Source organism: Phoenix dactylifera, chromosome 16 (genome assembly GCF_009389715.1).
Source record: "Phoenix dactylifera cultivar Barhee BC4 chromosome 16, palm_55x_up_171113_PBpolish2nd_filt_p, whole genome shotgun sequence".
NCBI lineage: Eukaryota > Viridiplantae > Streptophyta > Magnoliopsida > Arecales > Arecaceae > Phoenix > Phoenix dactylifera.
The window spans coordinates 11,334,166-11,354,370 of record NC_052407.1 but is presented as its reverse complement, the minus strand read 5'-3'; the positions used below and the strand labels follow the sequence as shown (position 1 = coordinate 11,354,370).

Genomic DNA, 20,205 nt, shown 5'->3' with positions numbered 1-20,205 from the left:
TATCAATACTATTTCAGGTGGGCCTGCAGTAGGAAGGTCAAGCTCATCAGCCCGAAAGATATGCATGAGTGGGAGATCTAGCCTCAAAGAGACCATAAGCCAAGGAGGTCATATCTTTCTCAGATGCCGATCTAAAAGGGGTGCAAACCTCACATAATGATTCAATTATAATATATGTTATTGTAGCGAACTATGATGTAAGAAGAGTTTTAATAGATAATGAAAACTCTGCATATATCTTATTTTATAAGGCATTCCAGAAAATAAACCCACCAACAATGAATTATGAAAAATTGACTCTCCTTTAATCGGTTTATCTAGAGACCCTATACTTGTGGAGGGAGTAATTATCCTTCCGATCAGACCAAGCCGAGAACCTCGACATGTGACTATCATGCTAGACTTCCTAGTCATCAAGATTCCCTCAATGCATAATGCCATTCTTGATCAGCATGGCTTAAATACGATGTGAGCTGTGGTATCTACTTAACACCTCATTATGAGATTTCCTACCAACAATGGGGTCGGCGAAGTCAGAGGCGATCAAGTGGTAGCTCGGCAGTAATACATAGCTACCCTCAGAAGGAATTCCAAGCCCCTGGAAACATTGCCCATTGAAGTTTGGACATTCGACAAGAACAGAAGCAGCAACACGGGGAACCCACTGAGGAGCTCACCTTCATCTAGCATTTTGGTGAAGGAGATAACCAAGCTGTCCATATTGGCTCGTTGCTCGATGAAGACATAAAGGACAAACTCATCAAGTTGCTCTGCTCCAACACCGATATGTTCGCCTAGTTAACTACTGACATACTAGGTATAGATCCTTCTATTGTGATGCGCTGGCTAAATATAGACCCTAAACATCGATCGATATGGCATAAAAATGGGAGCTTGGCCCCTAAATGGCAACAGGATATCGACAAAGGCATTGGCAAACTCCTTGAGGCCGAGATCATCTGTGAAGTCGACTACCCCAGAATAGATAGTTAATGTGGTGCTTGTTAAGAAGGCTAGTGGGTATTGGAGAGTCTGCTTTGACTTCACCGATCTTAATAAGGTCTGTCTGAAGGACAATTTTTCACCACCAAGAATTGACCAACTTGTTGATACTACATCGGGCAACCAACACCTTAGGATTATGGATGCATTCTTGGGATACAATCAGATCATGATGTACCCAGAGGATGAGGAAAAAATAGTGTTGGGGGGAATAAAGTTCCCCCAAATGACATAAATGCCCCTAAGAAGCCGTACAACCTCCGACCCCGGACAGCCGAAGTCAGCGTCCGACCTCGGAACGCTCGGCCACAAGACGACCGACCCCGAAACCTCCGACCTAAGAGAAACCCCGATGTCCGAGGACCGTACTCTAACACCCCTCCGGCATTTATTGCGCATGGCCGCTGTAATCTTCCGGCACACTCAACAATAAATGCGGATCTCCGGCTTACTCCATAATAAATGCGGATCTCCGACTTACTCCACAAATGCGCATGGCTCCTGACATCTACGGATCCCCAGCTCTCCACGGCAAATCGACCCAGCAGGGTCTAGTCGACTATGATAAGTCTCTGATCTCGGCCATACCGCCGACATCAGCGCAATGATTCGCCTGACCGAGCGCCGACCTGAACAACATGCCAAGCCGTACTACGGCCTCGCCCTGTTACATCACAGGTAAACCGACCCCCGCATATAAAAGGGAGCCTTGGCCTCTCAAGAGGGGATTGGAACATTCATACACCCAAAAATCACTGTTTATCTCCTTCTCCCTACTATTTGCCCCCTCCCTGACTTGAGCGTCGGAGGGCCGGCGCCGGAGAACCCGGCCACCGGTTCGTGTGCAGGCACCCGAACGGAGGACGCCGCCAGCCAACGGATCGCCGCCCCGCTGCGAGGACCTGCTGTTCCTTCTCTCCGACCGCCCCGGACGCAGGACGCCGCCCGCCGACAGACCGCCGCCCCGCTGTGAGGACTAACAGTCGCTCCCTCTCCTAGACCGAAGATTGCCCCCGGGTCCAATTTCCAGCAACAGTTGGCGCTAGAGGAAGGGACCGAGTAGCAGTCATGAAGTTGAGAAGTAAGGGAGCCTCTAACGTCTCCCGGCGTCCCCCGCAAAGTCCTGGACACTCCGTCCAGAATTCTCCAACTCCGGCTGACCCAGCTCCTCAGGTCCAGCCGGAACAGTTCAATGCCCTGGCACAGCAAGTCCAGGCCCTGGCCGCCGCCGTTCAGGGCCTGCGGCGCGTGGAGGCTTTACCGGCACTTCCCTCGCAGGCCCAGGCCCCGCCGGAGTGTCTCCCCAACGGCTCGGTTCTCCCCAGCCAAAATTTGCATGGCTCCTCCAGAGCCAACAATGGAGAACGAGCTTCTCCCCGGAGAGAGTTACCGGGAGAAGGTTTCGACCGGAGACCCCAACTTTCTGAGGCGGAGTCAGCCCCGGATCACCGTGAGCTGGCGCATACCACAGCGACAATCCCACGGGTGGGGGAGCTCGACCGAAAAGTCGAGCATCTGGAGCGCCAGATTGCGGCACTCCACAGCAAGAAGGCAAGACAGGAAGGGGACTTTGAGTTCACTACCAAGTCCCCCTTCTCCCGCCAGATCGAGGACGAGCCAGTTCCCGCGAGGTTCAAAATGCCCCAGGTGGAGCCCTACAGCGGAATCACCGACCCCCTCGACCACTTGGAGAGTTATCGGGCCCTCATGGCCCTACAAGGGTCCTCGGAGGCCATACTCTGCAAGGCCTTCCCAGCGACCCTCCGAGGGACCGCTCGGCTTTGGTTCTCTGGTCTGAAGCCGAACACGGTGTCCTCTTTTGAGCAGCTCGGCAGGCAGTTCGCCACTAACTTTGCTGCCAGCCGGCGCCAGCGACGGACATCAGACTCCCTCTTGGACATCAAGCAGAAGGAGGGGGAGTCCCTCAAAGAGTACCTGGACCGCTTTACCACCGCCACATGGGAGGTTCGCGAGCTAGACCAGTCGATAGCCATGTCGGCTCTGAAGACTGGGGTCCGCTCCTACCGATTCCTCTTCTCCATCGAGAAGAGCTTCCCGGCCGACTTCACCGAAATGCTGGCCCGAGTCCGGAAGTACGCCAAGGCCGAGGAGGCAGTCGCCTCCAGGCGGGGGGCAATTGAGCCCACCTCGAAGAAGCGGAAGAAGCGCCGCGAGGAGCGCGGTCGACAAAGGAGCCGGTCTCCCCGCCGAGAGAAGAATCTCCCCAGACTGAGGAGCCCGCCCCGTCAGCAGGGGCGACCTTAGCAGAGGACACCTCCTCGTCCGAGGTCTCCACCACGGCCCCGGACGTACCAGGCGAGGTACGAGAACTATACACCCGTCAATGCTCCTCGGGCCGAGATCCTGATGGAAATTGAGGGTCGGGACTTCTTCCGACCCCCGCCTCCTATGCGAGACACGGGATTTCCCCAAAATTCCAGGAAGTACTGCCGCTTCCACCGAGATCGCGGGCACGACACGGAGGACTGCTTCCAACTCCGGGACGAGATAGAAGCGCTCATCAGACGGGGAGTACTCAACCGGTTCGTGAGGAACCGACATGAGGAAAGGAGGCCGGCGGAGGATGTCGCACCAACCGAAAATCCTGGCGGCAACAGGCCTATCGCCGGCACCATCAACATGATTGGGCGGACCTCGGCAGGAACAGCCGCCTAGGGAGCACCCCCGAAGCGCCCACGCACTGATGAAGTCATCTCGTTCTCGGACGAGGACTTAGAAGGGGTCGAGACCCCTCACGATGACGCTGTGGTCATCTCAATGATTGTAAATAGGTTTGATGTAAAGCGTGTCCTAGTTGACAATGGAAGCTCAGCCAACATTTTGTACTACCATGCCTACCAAAAAATGGGGTTGACAGAAGGACACCTCCGGAGAATCAATGCCCCGCTGGTCGGGTTTACCGGAGATGCGGTCCCGGTTGAAGGTGAGGCTAGCTTCCTTGTCACAGTTGGCCTCGCCCCCCGGGAGAGCACTGTGAGGATGGACTTCCTGGTGGTCCGTTTGCCCTCGGTCTACAACGCCATCCTTGGGCGCCCAGGGTTAAACGCCCTTCGAGCCGTGGTTTCAACTCGCCATTTGCTCATGCGGTTCCCCACCAGCCAAGGAGTGGGCGAGGTCCGTGGAGACCAACTGGTCGCCAAGCAATGCTACATGGCGGCCCACACAGTAAAGCAACCAGCCGAGGCACCAGACCGCCCGATGGGCCCTTCACTGCCCATAGAAACCCTCGATGCGAGGGACACCCTCTGGAAGAAGCAAGTAGAGCCCGGTGAGCTCCTTATTCAAATCCCACTACAAGAAAATTTTTCCGAGCTAACCGTGCAGGTTGGCTCCGGCCTCGGCGCCCATGAGAGGAATCGCCTCGTCAGCTTCCTGCGGGACAACGCTGACGTCTTCGCCTGGTCGCCCGCGGACGTGCCAGGAATTGACCCCGAGGTCATGGTCCACCGACTCCAGGTGAGGCCAACCAGCAGGCTCGTAAAGCAGAAGAAAAGAGGCTCCGCCCCTGAGCGACAACGAGCTGCGGCCGAGGAGGTGGACAAACTCCTCGGAGCCGGCTTCATCCGGGAGGTCTCCTACCCGGATTGGCTCGCCAACGTAGTCCTCGTAAAGAAGGCCAACGGAAAATGGCGTATGTGCGTAGACTACACCGACCTGAACAAGGCCTGCCCAAAAGACAGCTTCCCTCTTCCGAGCATCGACCAGCTCGTCGACTCCACTTCAGGACACCAACTGCTAACTTTTATGGACGCCTTTTCAGGATACAACTAAATCCGAATGGCGCCAGAAGACGAGGAGAAGACGGCCTTCATCACTGACAAGGGCACCTACTGCTACAAGGTGATGCCCTTTGGCCTGAAAAACGCTGGGGCCACCTATCAGAGACTGGTCAGCCAAATCTTTAAAGACCAGATCGGCCGGAACATGGAAGTCTATGTGGACGACATGCTGGTAAAGAGCCAAGCGGCGGAACACCACATAGCCGATCTCAACGAGACATTCGCCAAGCTCAGAAAATACCAAATGAAACTCAATCCGGCGAAGTGCGCGTTCGGAGTCACCTCGGGCAAGTTCCTGGGTTTCATAGTGACCCAACGCGGAATTGAAGCCAACCCGGAGAAAATCCGGGCACTGCAAGAGATGTCGCCTCCAAAGACAGTTAAGGAGGTGCAGCGGCTCGCGGGGCGGGTAGCCGCCCTGGGAAGGTTTGTTTCTCGATCAGCCGAGCGTTGCCTCCCCTTCTTCAAGAGCCTCAAACGGCCGAAAGACTTCCGGTGGACAGAAGAATGCCAGCAAGCCTTTGAAGAGCTTCGGAGCCTTCTGGCCTCTCCCCCGCTGCTCACCAAGCCCCAGAAGGGCGAAATTCTTTACTTATATCTGGCCGTCTCCCCAGCTGCAGTAAGCTCGGTCCTCGTCCGGGGAGAAGACAAGCTCCAAAAGCCGGTCTATTACACCAGCCGGGTCCTCAGGGATGCTGAGACCCGATATTCTAAACTTGAGAAGACCATCTTCGCTCTCATCATCTCGGCTCGGAGACTCAGGCCTTACTTCCAAGCCCACACGATAGCTATATTAACCGACCAGCCTATGAAGCAGGTATTGCAGAGGTCGGATCGTGCGGGGAGGATCGCCAAATGGGCGGTCGAGCTCGGGGAATTCGACCTAGAATATCGGCCCAGGCCGGCTGTCAAAGCTCAGATACTCGCCGACTTCATCGTGGAGTGCACCCTTCCGGACGACCCCGAGCCGCCATCTGAGTCCGTGGAGGAGACCCCGAAGCAGCCATGGGTCCTGCACTCGGATGGGTCTTCGACCCCGGGGGGCAGCGGGGCCGGACTTATCCTCACCAGTCCAGATGGAGTGGTGGCCGAGCAAGCTCTGCGCCTCGAGTTCCCGGCCTCGAACAATGAGGCCGAGTATGAGGCTCTCATCGCCGGGCTCAAGCTGGCGAAAGAACTAAAAGTGGGAGACCTGACGGCCTTCAGCGACTCCCAGCTGGTGGTGAATCAGGTCCAAGGAGATTTTGAAGCTAAAGAGCCATCCATGCAAAAGTATCTCCAAAAGGTGCGGGAACTCACATCTGCCCTGAATTCTTTCAATATTCAGTATATTCCCAGAGCGGAAAACCTCAGGGCAGACCAGCTATCCAAACTGGCCACCTCCCGCATGAGCGAGCTTCCCAAGGGAACAGCGCTCGAGTATCTTCGGGTCCCCAGCACGGAGGAACCCGAGCCCACTATGTGCATTGACTCCGAGCCAAGCTGGATCGACGGGCTCGTCTGCTATCTTCAGGACGGAACTCTACCTCATGACGAGACGGAGGCTCGCCGAATCAAGTGCCAGGCTCCCCGGTATGTCTTGTACGAGAATAAACTCTATCGACAATCATTTACTTCTCCCCTTCTCAGATGCCTCCGCCCCTCCGAGGCGGACTACGCCCTCCGAGAGGTCCATGAAGGGATCTGCGGAAATCACCTGGGGGGTCGAGCCTTGGCCCATAAGATCCTGCGGCAGGGATACTACTGGCCCACACTCCAGAAGGACGCAACAGATTTCGTCTGCAAGTGCGATCGGTGCCAACGAAACGCCAATATCCAGCGCCGACCTTCAGCTCTGCTGACCTCCATCATCGCCCCCTGGCCGTTTGCCCAATGGGGGATCGACATCCTGGGGCCCTTTCCCCTGGCCACCGGACAGAGAAAGTTCCTGGTCGTCTCCATCGACTACTTCACCAAATGGGTCGAGGCCGAACCTGTTGCCCGGATCACCGAGCAAAAGATGCGGGACTTCATGTGGAAGTCTATAATCTGCCGATTCGGACTACCCCGTATCCTTATATCTGACAATGGTCGACAATTTGACAATGTTCATTTCAGGGAGTTTTGCTCTGAGCTCGGCATTGATCATCGCTTCACCTCGGTTGCCCATCCCCAGACAAACGGGGAAACTGAGGTAACTAACCGAACTATTTTGCAGGGACTCAAAGCTAGGCTTGATCGGTCCAAAGGACAGTGGGTCGAGGACTTGTACAATGTCCTTTGGGCGTACCGGACCACGTTCCGACTGCCCACGGGAGAGACCCCCTTCAACCTAGCATACGGCACTGAGGCCGTCATCCCATTGGAGATCGGCTTGCCTTCTCCGAGGGTGGAGCATTACGACCCCGATACCAATTCCTCCCAGCTCAGGAGCAATTTGGACCTCGTCGAAGAGACAAGAGAGGTCGCCCGGGTGCGCATGGCGAGATATCAACAGCGAACGGCCCAATACTACAACTCCAGAGTTAAGCCCAAGCTCTTCAAAGTAGGGGACCTCGTCCTCAGGAAAGCCGAGGCTTCTCAACCAACCGAGCAAGGAAAGCTCGCCCCAAACTGGGAAGGACCGTATCAAATCGCCCGGGTACAACGGCCAGGGGCGTACAAATTGAAGTCCCTGGAAGGGACTCTGATCCCACGAAGCTGGAACTCCGAGAATTTACGAATGTACTACCAGTGAGACCCCAAGGGGTTCAAGATAATCAGGATAATGGACTCAGCTCCTTTTTCTGCAAATATTTCTCTCATTTTGATGACTGTAATCCTCTTCTAATATTGGGTCGTCTGTGATCCTCAGATTCCCCGGCCAAAATCGGGATGCCTCGGGCTCGACCGTAGAGTCCCAAACTCCCTCGACTTCGGGAAGAATCGCAGGACGGTGAAACGTCGACTGGTGCAAGATTCCTCGACTAAGGTCGAGATGCCCCGAATGTCGACAGTGCGTGCCCAGACTCCTCGACACTTCGGGAAGACGGGGTAGTACCTTCGCAGTCCCCCGTGGCGCTCAACACCAACAACGGGGTAGTACCTTCGCGGCCCCCGTAGCGCCTCCTCGACTAAGGTCGGGATGCCCCGAGGGTCGACCGTAGAGAACCAGACTCCCTCGACCTCGGGAAGGCGCCGTGAGGGGTGGAAAGGGTGGCTCCACCCGGGGCGCCACAAAGTGGACCCCCGGGAGCGGTCGACGATCCCCGATCCCCGAAGCGAGCGATCCCTCGACTAAGGTCGGGATGCCCCGAGGGTCGACCATAGAGAACCAGACTCCCTCGACCTCGGGAAGGTGCCGTGAGGGGTGGAAAGGGTGGCTCCACCCGGGGCGCCACAAAGTGGACCCCCGGGAGCGGTCGACGATCCCCGATCCCCGAAGCGAGCGATCCCTCGACCAAGGTCGGGATGCCCCGAGGGTCGACCGTAGAGAACCAGACTCCCTCGACCTCGGGAAGCATCGCCGGTCGGTAGAGCGTGCCCAGACCAGCCGACCTGATGAACGATCCCTCGACTAAGGTCGGGATGCCCCGAGGGTCGACCGTAGAGAACCAGACTCCCTCGACCTCGGGAAGGCACCGTGAGGGGTGGAAAGGGTGGCTCCACCCGGGGCGCCACAAAGTGGACCCCCGGGAGCGGTCGACGATCCCCGATCCCCGAAGCGAGCGATCCCTCGACTAAGGTCGGGATGCCCCGAGGGTCGACCGTAGAGAACCAGACTCCCTCGACCTCGGGAAGGCGCCGTGAGGGGTGGAAAGGGTGGCTCCACCCGGGGCGCCACAAAGTGGACCCCCGGGAGCGGTCGACGATCCCCGATCCCCGAAGCGAGCGATCCCTCGACTAAGGTCGGGATGCCCCGAGGGTCGACCATAGAGAACCAGACTCCCTCGACCTCGGAAAGCGTCGCCGGTCGGTAGAGCGTGCCCAGACCAGCCGACCTGACGAACGATCCCTCGACTAAGGTCGGGATGCCCCGAGGGTCGACCGTAGAGAACCAGACTCCCTCGACCTCGGGAAGGCGCCGTGAGGGGTAGAAAGGGTGGCTCCACCCGGGGCGCCACAAAGTGGACCCCCGGGAGCGGTCGACGATCCCCGATCCCCGAAGCGAGCGATCCCTCGACCAAGGTCGGGATGCCCCGAGGGTCGACCGTAGAGAACCAGACTCCCTCGACCTCGGGAAGCGTCGCCGGTCGATAGAGCGTGCCCAGACCAGCCGACCTGACGAACGATCCCTCGACTAAGGTCGGGATGCCCCGAGGGTCGACCGTAGAGAACCAGACTCCCTCGACCTCGGGAAGGCGCCGTGAGGGGTGGAAAGGGTGGCTCCACCCGGGGCGCCACAAAGTGGACCCCCGGGAGCGGTCGACGATCCCCGATCCCCGAAGCGAGCGATCCCTCGACTAAGGTCGGGATGCCCCGAGGGTCGACCGTAAAGAACCAGACTCCCTCGACCTCGGGAAGCGTCGCCGGTCGGTAGAGCGTGCCCAGACCAGCCGACCTGACGAACGATCCCTCGACTAAGGTCGGGATGCCCCGAGGGTCGACCGTAGAGAACCAGACTCCCTCGACCTCGGGAGGTATCACAGGTCAGCAAAGCGTCCACGAACCCGCCGACCTGACGTGGGATCCCTCGACCAAGGTTGAGGCGCTCCGAGGTCCGACCATAGGGTCTTAAGCCCCCTCGATCTCAAAAAGGGCTACAAATCAACAGAGCCTCCCCAGATCCTCTCAACTCCGGCAGGAGTCGCCGGGTCCATGGGAAGCCCGAGCCCCTTTTACAAGTCAAAAATGACTCCGGAAATCGACGAGGAAGGGAAGCGACCTACTCCACCATGCGAAGCATGACCCCGAGAATGCAAGAGGTACACCCAACTAGACGCCCTCCTTATCAAATTTTATCTACATATTGCCGAGCGGGATCTCGTCCAATGTTGGAGTCTTATTTTGCCCCAAAGCCGGGCTTCTTCGCTGGGTCGGCTTAAGACCGACCTCCCAACTTCATCATGCCTGCTCTGTTCGTCAAGTCTCCGCAATCCGTACTAAGGCTTCATAAAGTAGGGCCCAACTCGGCTCTTCTAAGTAAACTCCGACGTCCAGCTGAGAAAGTGGTCCCGGCCACGAATGTACCAGCCAAGCACAGATACCAAGGCAATCTTTGGGAATCCCAGCCTTGTTCACCGAAATCTCGGCAGGGTCCGAGAACGATAACTATGAAAACCTTCGGCAATAACTTGTTTATTAGCCCGCGCTCCCTATGAGAGGTTCGGAATTGAGTTCGGAAACCCGACTAAACTCCCCGAATAGCGGCACGAATAGACCTATTCCGGTCCCACTTGAAGGGCTAAGGCCCGACCTCGGTGCCTTAAGATTTTCCTAAAGGCCAAACGTGGCAACTCCCACGACTCTAAGATCCGAGTTATAGGACTTAGAGAAATTTTCTAGAAACCTAAGCTCGGAGCTCCCTTTGGTCGAGACGACTGGAATCCGAGAAGGCTAAGATATAGCCAGGGAAAAGGGCAGCTTCGTTAAGCAGCCCAAAGATTAAAATACGAAGTTAGAGGTCGTCGATGCGGTTAGCTAAGGTTCTAGCCTCATCCACGACAACAGAGGGAAAGATGAACACAGAATGACAAAAACATTTCTTCATTAACAAAGGGCCGGAAGGCCAATTACAAAATTGGAAGTCGGCCACTCAAGGGCCGACCCCGGATACAATGAAAAAGAAAAGAAAAATATGCTTAAGTCCTAAGCGGCGGGAGCCACATCCGGGGGGTCATCCGGCACATTGATGACCTCATGATCTTCCTCCGGAACAGGCTCGGGGCCGGGAGCAAGAGCTTCGGGCGCCGCCTCCGGGACAGCGTCGATCTCGGCTGCCGGAGCCGATCTTGGGGCCTCATCATGGGTCCACAGAATCAAATCGTCTTGAGGAACGAGCGGACGTAACCCCCGCTCCCCTCGTTTAATAAGATCTGGGACACGTGGAGCCCCGATGAGGCCTCCACTTCTTCGGAATTATGATCCAGTAACATGAAATCGAAAGCGTCCGACCTCGGGTCGCGCCGCGTGTCCGTTTCAAACCCCGTAACGGCACACTCATTAATGAGCCAGAAACGTCGATTACGGAATCGAGACACCGCCTCGACGAGCTCGAGGTCCCCCATCATTAATCCGCCGTAAAATGATCCTGGCGATTCGAGAAGCATGATGATACGAGCTCCATCATTAGCTCACCGGATAAAGCAGCCTCGAGACGCCAAAGGGCACATATCTCACCATGAAAGCTCCGGAAAGCACAAGGGGGCGGGCGAGACCTTCCCCCCAACCTTAGTGACAGACTTTACTTCCCACGTCCGAGCCCCACAAGCCGCTCGAACTCGGAAGTCAGGGGGTAGTGTTGGGGGGAATAAAGTTTCCCCCCAAATGACATAAATGCCCCTAAGAAGCCGTACAACCTCCGACCCCGGACAGCCGAAGTCAGCGTCCGACCTCGGAACGCTCGGCCACAAGACGACCGACCCCGAAACCTCCGACCTAAGAGAAACCCCGATGTCCGAGGACCGTACTCTAACACCCCTCCGGCATTTATTGCGCATGGCCGCTGTAATCTTCCGGCACACTCAACAATAAATGCGGATCTCCGGCTTACTCCACCATTAATGCGGATCTCCGACTTACTCCACAAATGCGCATGGCTCCTGACATCTACGGATCCCCAGCTCTCCACGGCAAATCGATCCAGCAGGGTCTAGTCGACTATGATAAGTCTCTGATCTCGGCCATACCGCCGACATCAGCGCAATGATTCGCCTGACCGAGCGCCGACCTGAACAACATGCCAAGCCGTACTACGGCCTCGCCCTGTTACATCACAGGTAAACCGACCCCCGCATATAAAAGGGAGCCTTGGCCTCTCAAGAGGGGATTGGAACATTCATACACCCAAAAATCACTGTTTATCTCCTTCTCCCCACTATTTGCCCCCTCCCTGACTTGAGCGTCGGAGGGCCGGCGCCGGAGAACCCGGCCACCGGTTCGTGTGCAGGCACCCGGACGGAGGACGCCGCCAGCCAACGGATCGCCGCCCCGCTGCGAGGACCTGCTGTTCCTTCTCTCCGACCGCCCCGGACGCAGGACGCCGCCCGCCGACAGACCGCCGCCCCGCCGTGAGGACTAACAGTCGCTCCCTCTCCTCGACCGAAGATTGCCCCTGGGTCCAATTTCCAGCAACAAATAGAATTTGTCACCGATAAAGAGTTATATTGTTACTGGATGATGCCATTCGAATTGAAAAATACTGAGGCTACATACCAACAGATCAGTTAAAATATGGAGGCATATGTAGATGAAATGCTCGAAAAAAGCTAGAGAGCCAAACATCATGTTACCAATCTATACTAAGCCTTCTAGACCATGAGGGAATATTGTATAAAACTCAATTTGAGCAAGTGCACGTTTGGAGTCACCTCGGAAAAGTTTCTGGATTTTATGGTGACCCAATGGGGGATCGAGATCAAACTAGTGAAGGTCCGAGCAGTATTAGAAATGGCAACACCGAGGATAATTAAAGAGGCCTAGCAATTTGCTAGTCGGGTGACTTCTCTCAGCCTTTTTGTGTCAAGGTTAGCAGAAAGATTTTCCCCTTCTTCAAGGTCCTAAGGAATGCCAGAAGTTTTGAATGGGTTGAGGAATGCCAAGTAGCCTTTGATTAACTAAAGTTGTACCTCAGATCACCTCCACTTCTAAGTAAATTTGAGAGCAGAAAAAACTTGTATCTCTAAATGGTCATCTTCCCCTAGCAATCAGCTCGATCCTTGTCAGGGAAGAATACGGGAATCGAAGAGCGGTCTACTATGTGAGCCAACTACTCTAGGATACCAAGACAAGGTACCCGAGGATAAAGAAAGTGGCCTACACCCTGATCACTTGAGAACAAAGACTGTGGCCATACTTTCACCGATCAGTCATTGAGGCAGGTATTACAAAAACTAGAAACTTCTGACCGCCTAGACAAATGGACCATTGAGCTAGGAGAATTTGACATAAATTATCGACCTAGGTCTGCCATTAAGGCACAGGCACTTACCGACTTCATAGTCGAATGCACTGTGCCGGAAGAAGCCGACACCAAGATCAGAGTGGAAGCTGAAGTTGAGGTTAGAGTAGAAACCGAAGCCAAGCATGATTTAAACAAGTTAGAGGTGTAATCTTTCTAGACAATTCCACGTTGACGGGTCCTCCAATGCAGGTGGATGTGGAGCTGGCTGATTCTAGCCAGTCTCAAGGATGTCATCGCCGAGTATGTCCTGAGGTTCAATTTCAAGACCTCCAATAATGAAGTAGAGTATGAGGCACCAATCACCAAGCTAAAATTAGCCCAAGCTGTCGAGATAGCCCGTCTTAGGACCCGTAATGATTCACACCTGGTTGTCAATCATGTTCGAGGAGAGTATGAAGCATGGGACCCGACTGTTGCAAAAGGTGAAGGAGATCTCCTCAACTTTTGACAAGTTTAAAATTCAGCAGATACCTTGGGACGAAAATGTGAAGGTAAATGTTCTATCCAAACTAGTTAGCTCAAATGCTCCGACTTAAGTAGAACCACTTATTTTGAAGTGCTTGATAGATACAACATTGATAGAATTCATGACTAGGTACTCTAATTAGAGGACGAGCCGAGCTGGATAGATCCTATCATCCACTCCTTACTGACTAGAAGAAGGCCCATAAACTTAAACATCAGGTTACTTGGTACATACTGATCGTCGGCAAACTATATACAGGGGTATTACTGGTTGACATTGTAGAAGGATGTTGCACAGTTCATAAGTAAGTGCATCCAGTGCTAGAGACATGCCAATGTCCAACACCAACTAGTCATGGAGTTAAATCCGATTGGCACCTCTTGGTCATTCGCCTAGTGGGGAATGAACATTCTTGGCTCTTTTTTGCAAGCCATCGAGCAAAGAAAACTCCACATCATCGTCATTAACTACTTCACAAAGTGGGTCAAAACAGAACCCTTAGCTCAAATCACCAAGAAGAATGCTCAGAGTTTCATCTAAAAATTCATAATCTGTCAGTTTGGAATCCTCTAGGTCCTTATCACTAACAACGATCGACAATTTGACAATGCCCAATTTAAAAAATTCCACACCGAGCATTTGGCAACAGATTCACCATTCCTAAAATCTCTTCTAATAGCTCAACCCATAGACCAGATGATGACATATGTCCCACAGAATCAACAATCGATCAAATCTTCGAATGATCAGCATGATAATAGCGCAATTGGTTATAGTTCAACGCGATGCCGGCGTGCCTGAAAAGGAATATTGTAACTGTCTAGATTGGCAAATAAGAAAAAAGAAAGATCCCGATGCATCCTAAGAAGAATGTCATAACTGTCCAGATTAATAGATTAGTAAAGAGCTTAGTTGCTCATCCGCAAATCGCATGATACTAACCACGCAGTTCGACAACTTCTTCTCCATAAATAACAAGCATCAAACATGTTTTGGTGACCTCTGATCATTTTTTTCTAATTGCAGATCAGACCCAACATGGTGCAATACTCCTCCACCCTAATCAAGGAGTTCATGGCCTCTAATCTCGTCTATAGCCCTAAGGTATTACAATCAATTAGATAATTGATTCTAGCTTGCTTTGCTTCATGATCTATGTTAGATGGCTTTGTTTTTCTTCAATTAGGTTTTGCACTAGATGTTTTCTTCGATCGGGTCGGGTCCACCGCTACAATTTTTGACCCAACATATCATTCGGGCCTAATTAGATCCATGTATAACTCAAACCTAATCCAAAAAATTCGGATCCGGTATGGGTCAACCCATCAATAGCTTCAAAACTTATGTTTGCATCCCCACGGGCTGCAGCTTATGTGCACAAATAATTTTACAGATCCAGATTAGATCGGATCAGCTTGTAGAATTGAAAACCTAAAATTACCCAAATTTCAAATGATCGGGCCGGGTCCGAATTCAGTAAATCCAACCCGACCCGAAAAATGGAACGGATCCAATTTTAGAACCCGACTTGGCCGCACAGATTCTTCAAAACAAATCAAATCAAATCTAAGCAGGTCAGATCGGGTTACGAGTCAACCCGACCCATTTGCAGCCTTAAATCTGTATATAATCAATAGAAAAGCAGCACATCTTACATAGAATAAGACCCATGCCTCCTTGGCCCCAACCTAATACAAAAAGACCCAAATCTTATGAAGGATGTGGACCCACCAATCCTATTTAACATTAAGAAAATAAAATAAAACAGAAGAATAAAGAAGAAAAAAATCAACTAAACCCTTCAACTTTTCGCGATCTGCGGTTGCATCCAAAACTTTTCAATTTTTTAATTAAACCCCAAAACTCAAGAATTGGTTGCAGTATAGGCTACCCGTCCATGCAAGCTCTAACACCATTAACGGCATAAATGAAATAACTAATTTGCCCTCAAAATTTACTGGTGGTTCCAGCCAAAACATAACCTGTCTTCTTCTCCAGATAAAAAGGTTATTAATAAAATTTTAAATATGAACTTATTGCATGCGACAATCATATATTCATAGATCCTAGCAGATACATATTACAATCAAATCTTAAATTTTGGGGTTTAATTGAAAAAATCTGAAAGTTTGGGATATAAATGCAATCTAAAAAAGTTGAAGGGATGCCACCAAACTTTTTTTCTTAAAAAAAAAAACCCTGCTGGGTCCCACCCAATGCCGGTTGAGTCGAAGTCCGGTCGCTCTTCGGTCCCAACCAGCGGATCGAAAAAAGGACGGAAGGAAGCCCAGCAAAAGCAAAAAAGCAAGAGCGGAGGGGGAAAAAAGAGCACAACTCCTGCACCCTGTAGTGAAGCCAAGGGCCCCGCCCTACTAATGGAGATCTTAGGGCTTGAGAGCCTCGCTAGAATCTAATCTAATATAGAAGATAGATAGGTAAGGGTAGTAGATAGACTGTTGTACCAGTATTGGCCTTACCAAAGGAAAGGATGAGAGAGGAGAAGATGCCGCTTTCACCTTACCTACACCTTTATTAAGAAGCAACAAACAAAAAAGAAAATATAAAGAGGACAGGTCAGAATCCACTGATCCAAAAGACTAGAAGCACCATATAAAGGTTTCTCTAAACCTTTATTTCTTTCCCAAGCAAAGGACCTCACTCAATGAATATACTTTGCCTACACCAAACTACATGATTTCACATAATCTTTATATAAACTAAGTCAAGGGACCAGCAAGAGAGAGAAAAGAACTACACTGTCATGACCATAAAAATCACTATATGTATTGATATTGGATGGACTGAGTTTGTGTATTACATAGGATGGGAATGCTAAATGCCTAAGCATGGTTGCTTTCCATTGTTACTAATCACACTTAACAACCTCACTTAATTCCTCCTAACTCTCTAATCAGCCCATCTTGCCAGGTCTGGATGAGTGGAAGAAGAAGATGGGAGTAAAATAGTTGTGACTCAGAGAGGGATAGATGCTGTTCCCAGATGAAAAGGATGAGATGGAGCAGCCTTAGTACCTCTCACTTTCTCATCAAACCCTGCAGGAAATGAGAGAAGAAAAGAACTAGTCATCATTCAGTCTTGCCTGTTTACACTCACCAGCTCAACAATGCCCAAACGAACAGCACATACCAAACAAAGCTAAGCATAGAGATCATTCCATTTTATGGTTGCAGAAGCAGTAGCAAATTAGAGAAAAGCATCCACAATCCTTAAAAACTGTTAATCAGCAAACAAGTCAGTTTGTGGGACTACCTAGTATCTCACAATCACCAAACTTAAACCCTGGTAAGATTTCTTCCCTTTTTCCTTGCACCTAGAAGCAAAATTAGTCCCAAAGGGTGGACCTTTGAATCAGGTCTAGAAGATTAGAACATGAAGAGAATAATAAGAAGAATCCAGGGAAATGTGGACCTAAAAACATGAAGCCCTAGAAATCTAACATACAACACAATCCAAACAAAGATCTTGGAGTGAGTGACCATATCTAATGCTCTATATTTCTGCAAGGTATCACGAAGAGGATATATTGTATGTACACAATTCTTTCTCGTGAACAGCTACTATATTCCATGAAAACCCGACAATGGCAGTGCCTTGCAACACGATAAGAAAAAGCTCTCCTTTTAGACAAGCCACCACAAGACAACCGAAAGAGGCGATCTTGCGATACAATGGGGATGGGCTCCATAGTCCGTACCTCGTTCCATTGGTGTCAGCATCGATCGCCCGGCATAATTTGGGCAACCAAGAGGACTAATTTGATACTAATCTCGGAAGATGACGGTGTCGGCGATCTCGAGCAGGGGATCGAGGCAGTCGGGCGAGAACTTGCGGGCGAAGAGGTAGGAATAGGAGGAATTGGACTTCCTCAGCTCCTGGATGAGATCGCCGGAGACCTCCGGCGGGCGATAAGTGTGCGGGTGGCCGCCGACGCTGCCGGTCCAATTGACACGAGTGAGGGTGTAGCGAGTGCAGCCATCGGGGTCTTGCATGTCGAGAAGGGTAGGGAAGTAATGCTCCTCCGGGTAGCAGGAATCCTTCATGGATTTGAGGCACGGATTGCGGAACTTGTTCCAGAGGCGACGGTCGCGGACGACGAGCACGGCGTGGCGCCGCGCGAGGATGAAGAATTGGGAGCCCACGCGGAAGCGGTCGAAAGGGACCTCCGGCAGCATCACGTTCTTGCCGCGGGCGTTGTAGCGGTCCCAGAGCAGGGAGGTGTTGGCGAGGATTTCGATGAAGCTGCGGTGGCGGCGGCGGAGGCGGCCGCTGGAGGAGAGGGAGGAGGAGCCGGGGTCGGCGAGGAGTGCGTGGTAGACGAAGCGGAACGAGTGGAGGGGGATGCAGTGCTGGGAGATGAGGGCGAAGAAGGCGTTGGCGGGGTCGTCGATGAGCGCCGCCGCGAGGAGGCGGCGGGCGGCGGAGATGAGGGTCGGGGAGGCGCGCTGGGTGGCCTTGGCCGGGATGAACCGCCCGCGGAAAGAAGGCGTCGGCGTGTGGTGGAGGCGGGCGGCGGGGTCGGCGTGGACGTAGACGTTCATCAGCTGCCCGTGGCCGGCGAAGAACTTCTCCCACAAGGGGGCGAAGAAGAGGTCGGAGTTGGTGAGGAAGAGGAACGCGATCTTGGGCGGCGACGCCGGCCGTCGGCGGAGTCCGGCGCCAGCGCCCGCACCGCCTCCCGCGGAGGATAGGGTGGCGCGGCGGAAGAGGGCGAGATCGTCGATCTCGTCGGGATCCGGGATGCTCGGAAGCGTCTTTGGGGTCAGAATCCGGGGGCCAAGAACGAAGAGGAGGGCAAGCGATAACAAAAGAAGAAACGACAGAATAAACGGCGAATTGGAGAGCATTTTTGGGCCAAATCTCTCGATCTCGATCGCAATTTCTCCGCCTCAAAAGCTTCGAAAAACCGATAAAAATTGAAACGGTAGGGATTAGTGCTTTAAGGAGAGCGGAGATCGGAGGAGAGATCGATAATGGAGGACATGGATCTCTCCGTTTCCATCGAGTCTCTCGATTTTGGGATCAAAATTGTATCTTTTGTGGATTTTCGGAATCAAAATTGGATCTTTTGGGAATTTTTGGAATCAAAATTGGATCTTTTAGGGTTCGGAGAGGGAGCGGAAGAGGAGGGGAGTGAAGGGAAGCGGAAGTGAAGGGATGAGGGTGGAGGTATCTAGTTGGATTATATTTGTTTGTTCCTTTTCCCATTTTCTTTATTTCTTATTTTGTTTTTAATTAATCACTGTCGTTTTTGAATGAAATGGAGTAAAAGCGTCGCTGACTGGCGGTGTACTGCAGTTATGATGTACAAGTGGGAGATTATTTCTTTGATTTTGGATAATTGAATTCAATGGCAACTCCAGCTCTCCAAAGGCTTTGAATTAATTTTTTAGCTTATTATAGCGGCACAACTTAGCACTTATTAGTGACAAAGAAATCACATACATATACAAACACATACAAGTGGACAATAAATGTCGATTTTTTGGACGGTTTGCGATCTTGAAAACTGGATGGTTTTAAGAAGATACATTGAAGTTGTTGCTTGGATCTTTGTTTTGCTGAATTAAAAGAAGAGGAAGGAATGAAAGCCAAAAAAATTGGTCAGAGTTAGGGAAAATATTATTGCTTAATGCATCGCTATCAGCGGATTTTTATAATAATATATTAAAAAATATATTTGATAAATAATATTTATAAAAATTAGAAGTTATAATTGGGCTATACGGTGCTTATAGCATAAAGCATTTGTCTCTCATTATCCAGTAAATTTTTATTTTAGAGCTTCTAAAATTCTTAAAAAATAAAAAAAAAATCTTAAACATGCTTTTAGTGATCACATATTATTTAGATTTTTTTTATATAAATTTTTCAAGGAGGCAGGCATCCTTCCATGCCCATACATAGAAAACCGAATTAATGGGCATCACAAGATACAATACTTCTAACTATTTTATACAAAATATTGCTATAAATATATTTTTTGGTAGAAAAATGATCTAAAAAATTTTAGTTTCCACCTACCCATCATTAGTATGATGTCTCGTACATGAATGTTCTTAATAAAATATATTATTGACTCAAGACAAAAAGAAAGTTGAAGGAGTCAAGTAACACTCATTTATACTCTTCATATACGGCCATAAAAGATATATTAGAACGGTATGCCAAAATCCTCGATGCTATGAGCAAATTTGATTTAAGATATTTATCAAAACAAAAGCCTTTTCATAAAAAAAAACACTTGAAAACACAAAATAAACATCTTATCATTCTTTTTTGTGGGTATAATATTTGCGCACGCCAATCTAATGTGAATATGATCAACAGAGTCAAAAAAAAAAAAAAATAAGCAGCAAAGAGATAACTAAATTTCATTCTCCAGTAGCGAGTCAATTTTGCATTGAAAGAACGGCATTGAAAGGCATCCAAATACCTTCTCAATCACTGGATACGTGTTGTAGACTTCATTCCAAATACCCTTTAAACTGTCCCTATCTACCATCATCTCCCTTAATTTTGTGTGATGCAACCGAGCCAGTCCACACGACGTGTATGATAAGAGATTACAGCACTCACGCTTCTTCTGCTAAATACACTCCAGTTTTGTATCTTCTTCTCTCCAAGTAGCGACAAAAGATAAGCTGAGTATTTTTAAAACAACAAAAGGTAGACAACAGTTATATAGAAGATATAAAGTATCTGAAATAATAGAAACAAACAGAGAAAATACAAAATTCGACAGCAGGGCACTCAGATACGAGAATAGTCGCGCACTCACACCGACAGGTGCCAGGGTGGCAGCCTTTGTCGGCTGCTTAAAATAATAATAAATAAAT

General features: G+C 51.0%; 1 protein-coding gene across 1 annotated transcript; it reads right to left on the bottom strand.

Moving 5' to 3' along the window:
- Positions 1-16,051: 16,051 nt before the first annotated feature.
- On the bottom strand, positions 16,052-18,542 carry LOC103705718 (glycosyltransferase BC10-like). The gene is made up of 2 exons (XM_008789542.4): positions 17,064-18,542; positions 16,052-16,401 (listed from the first exon to the last, which is right to left on the bottom strand). The coding sequence occupies exon 1, from the start codon at positions 18,211-18,213 to the stop codon at positions 17,131-17,133; it is 1,083 nt and encodes a 360-aa protein (XP_008787764.1). The 5' UTR covers positions 18,214-18,542; the 3' UTR covers positions 16,052-16,401; positions 17,064-17,130.
- Between the last annotated feature and the right edge of the window lie 1,663 nt (positions 18,543-20,205).

Bases quoted from the DNA above. Each gene is read 5' to 3' on its own strand.
- LOC103705718 (XM_008789542.4), bottom strand. From the start codon at position 18,213: ATGCTCTCCAATTCGCCGTTTATTCTGTCGTTTCTTCTTTTGTTATCG.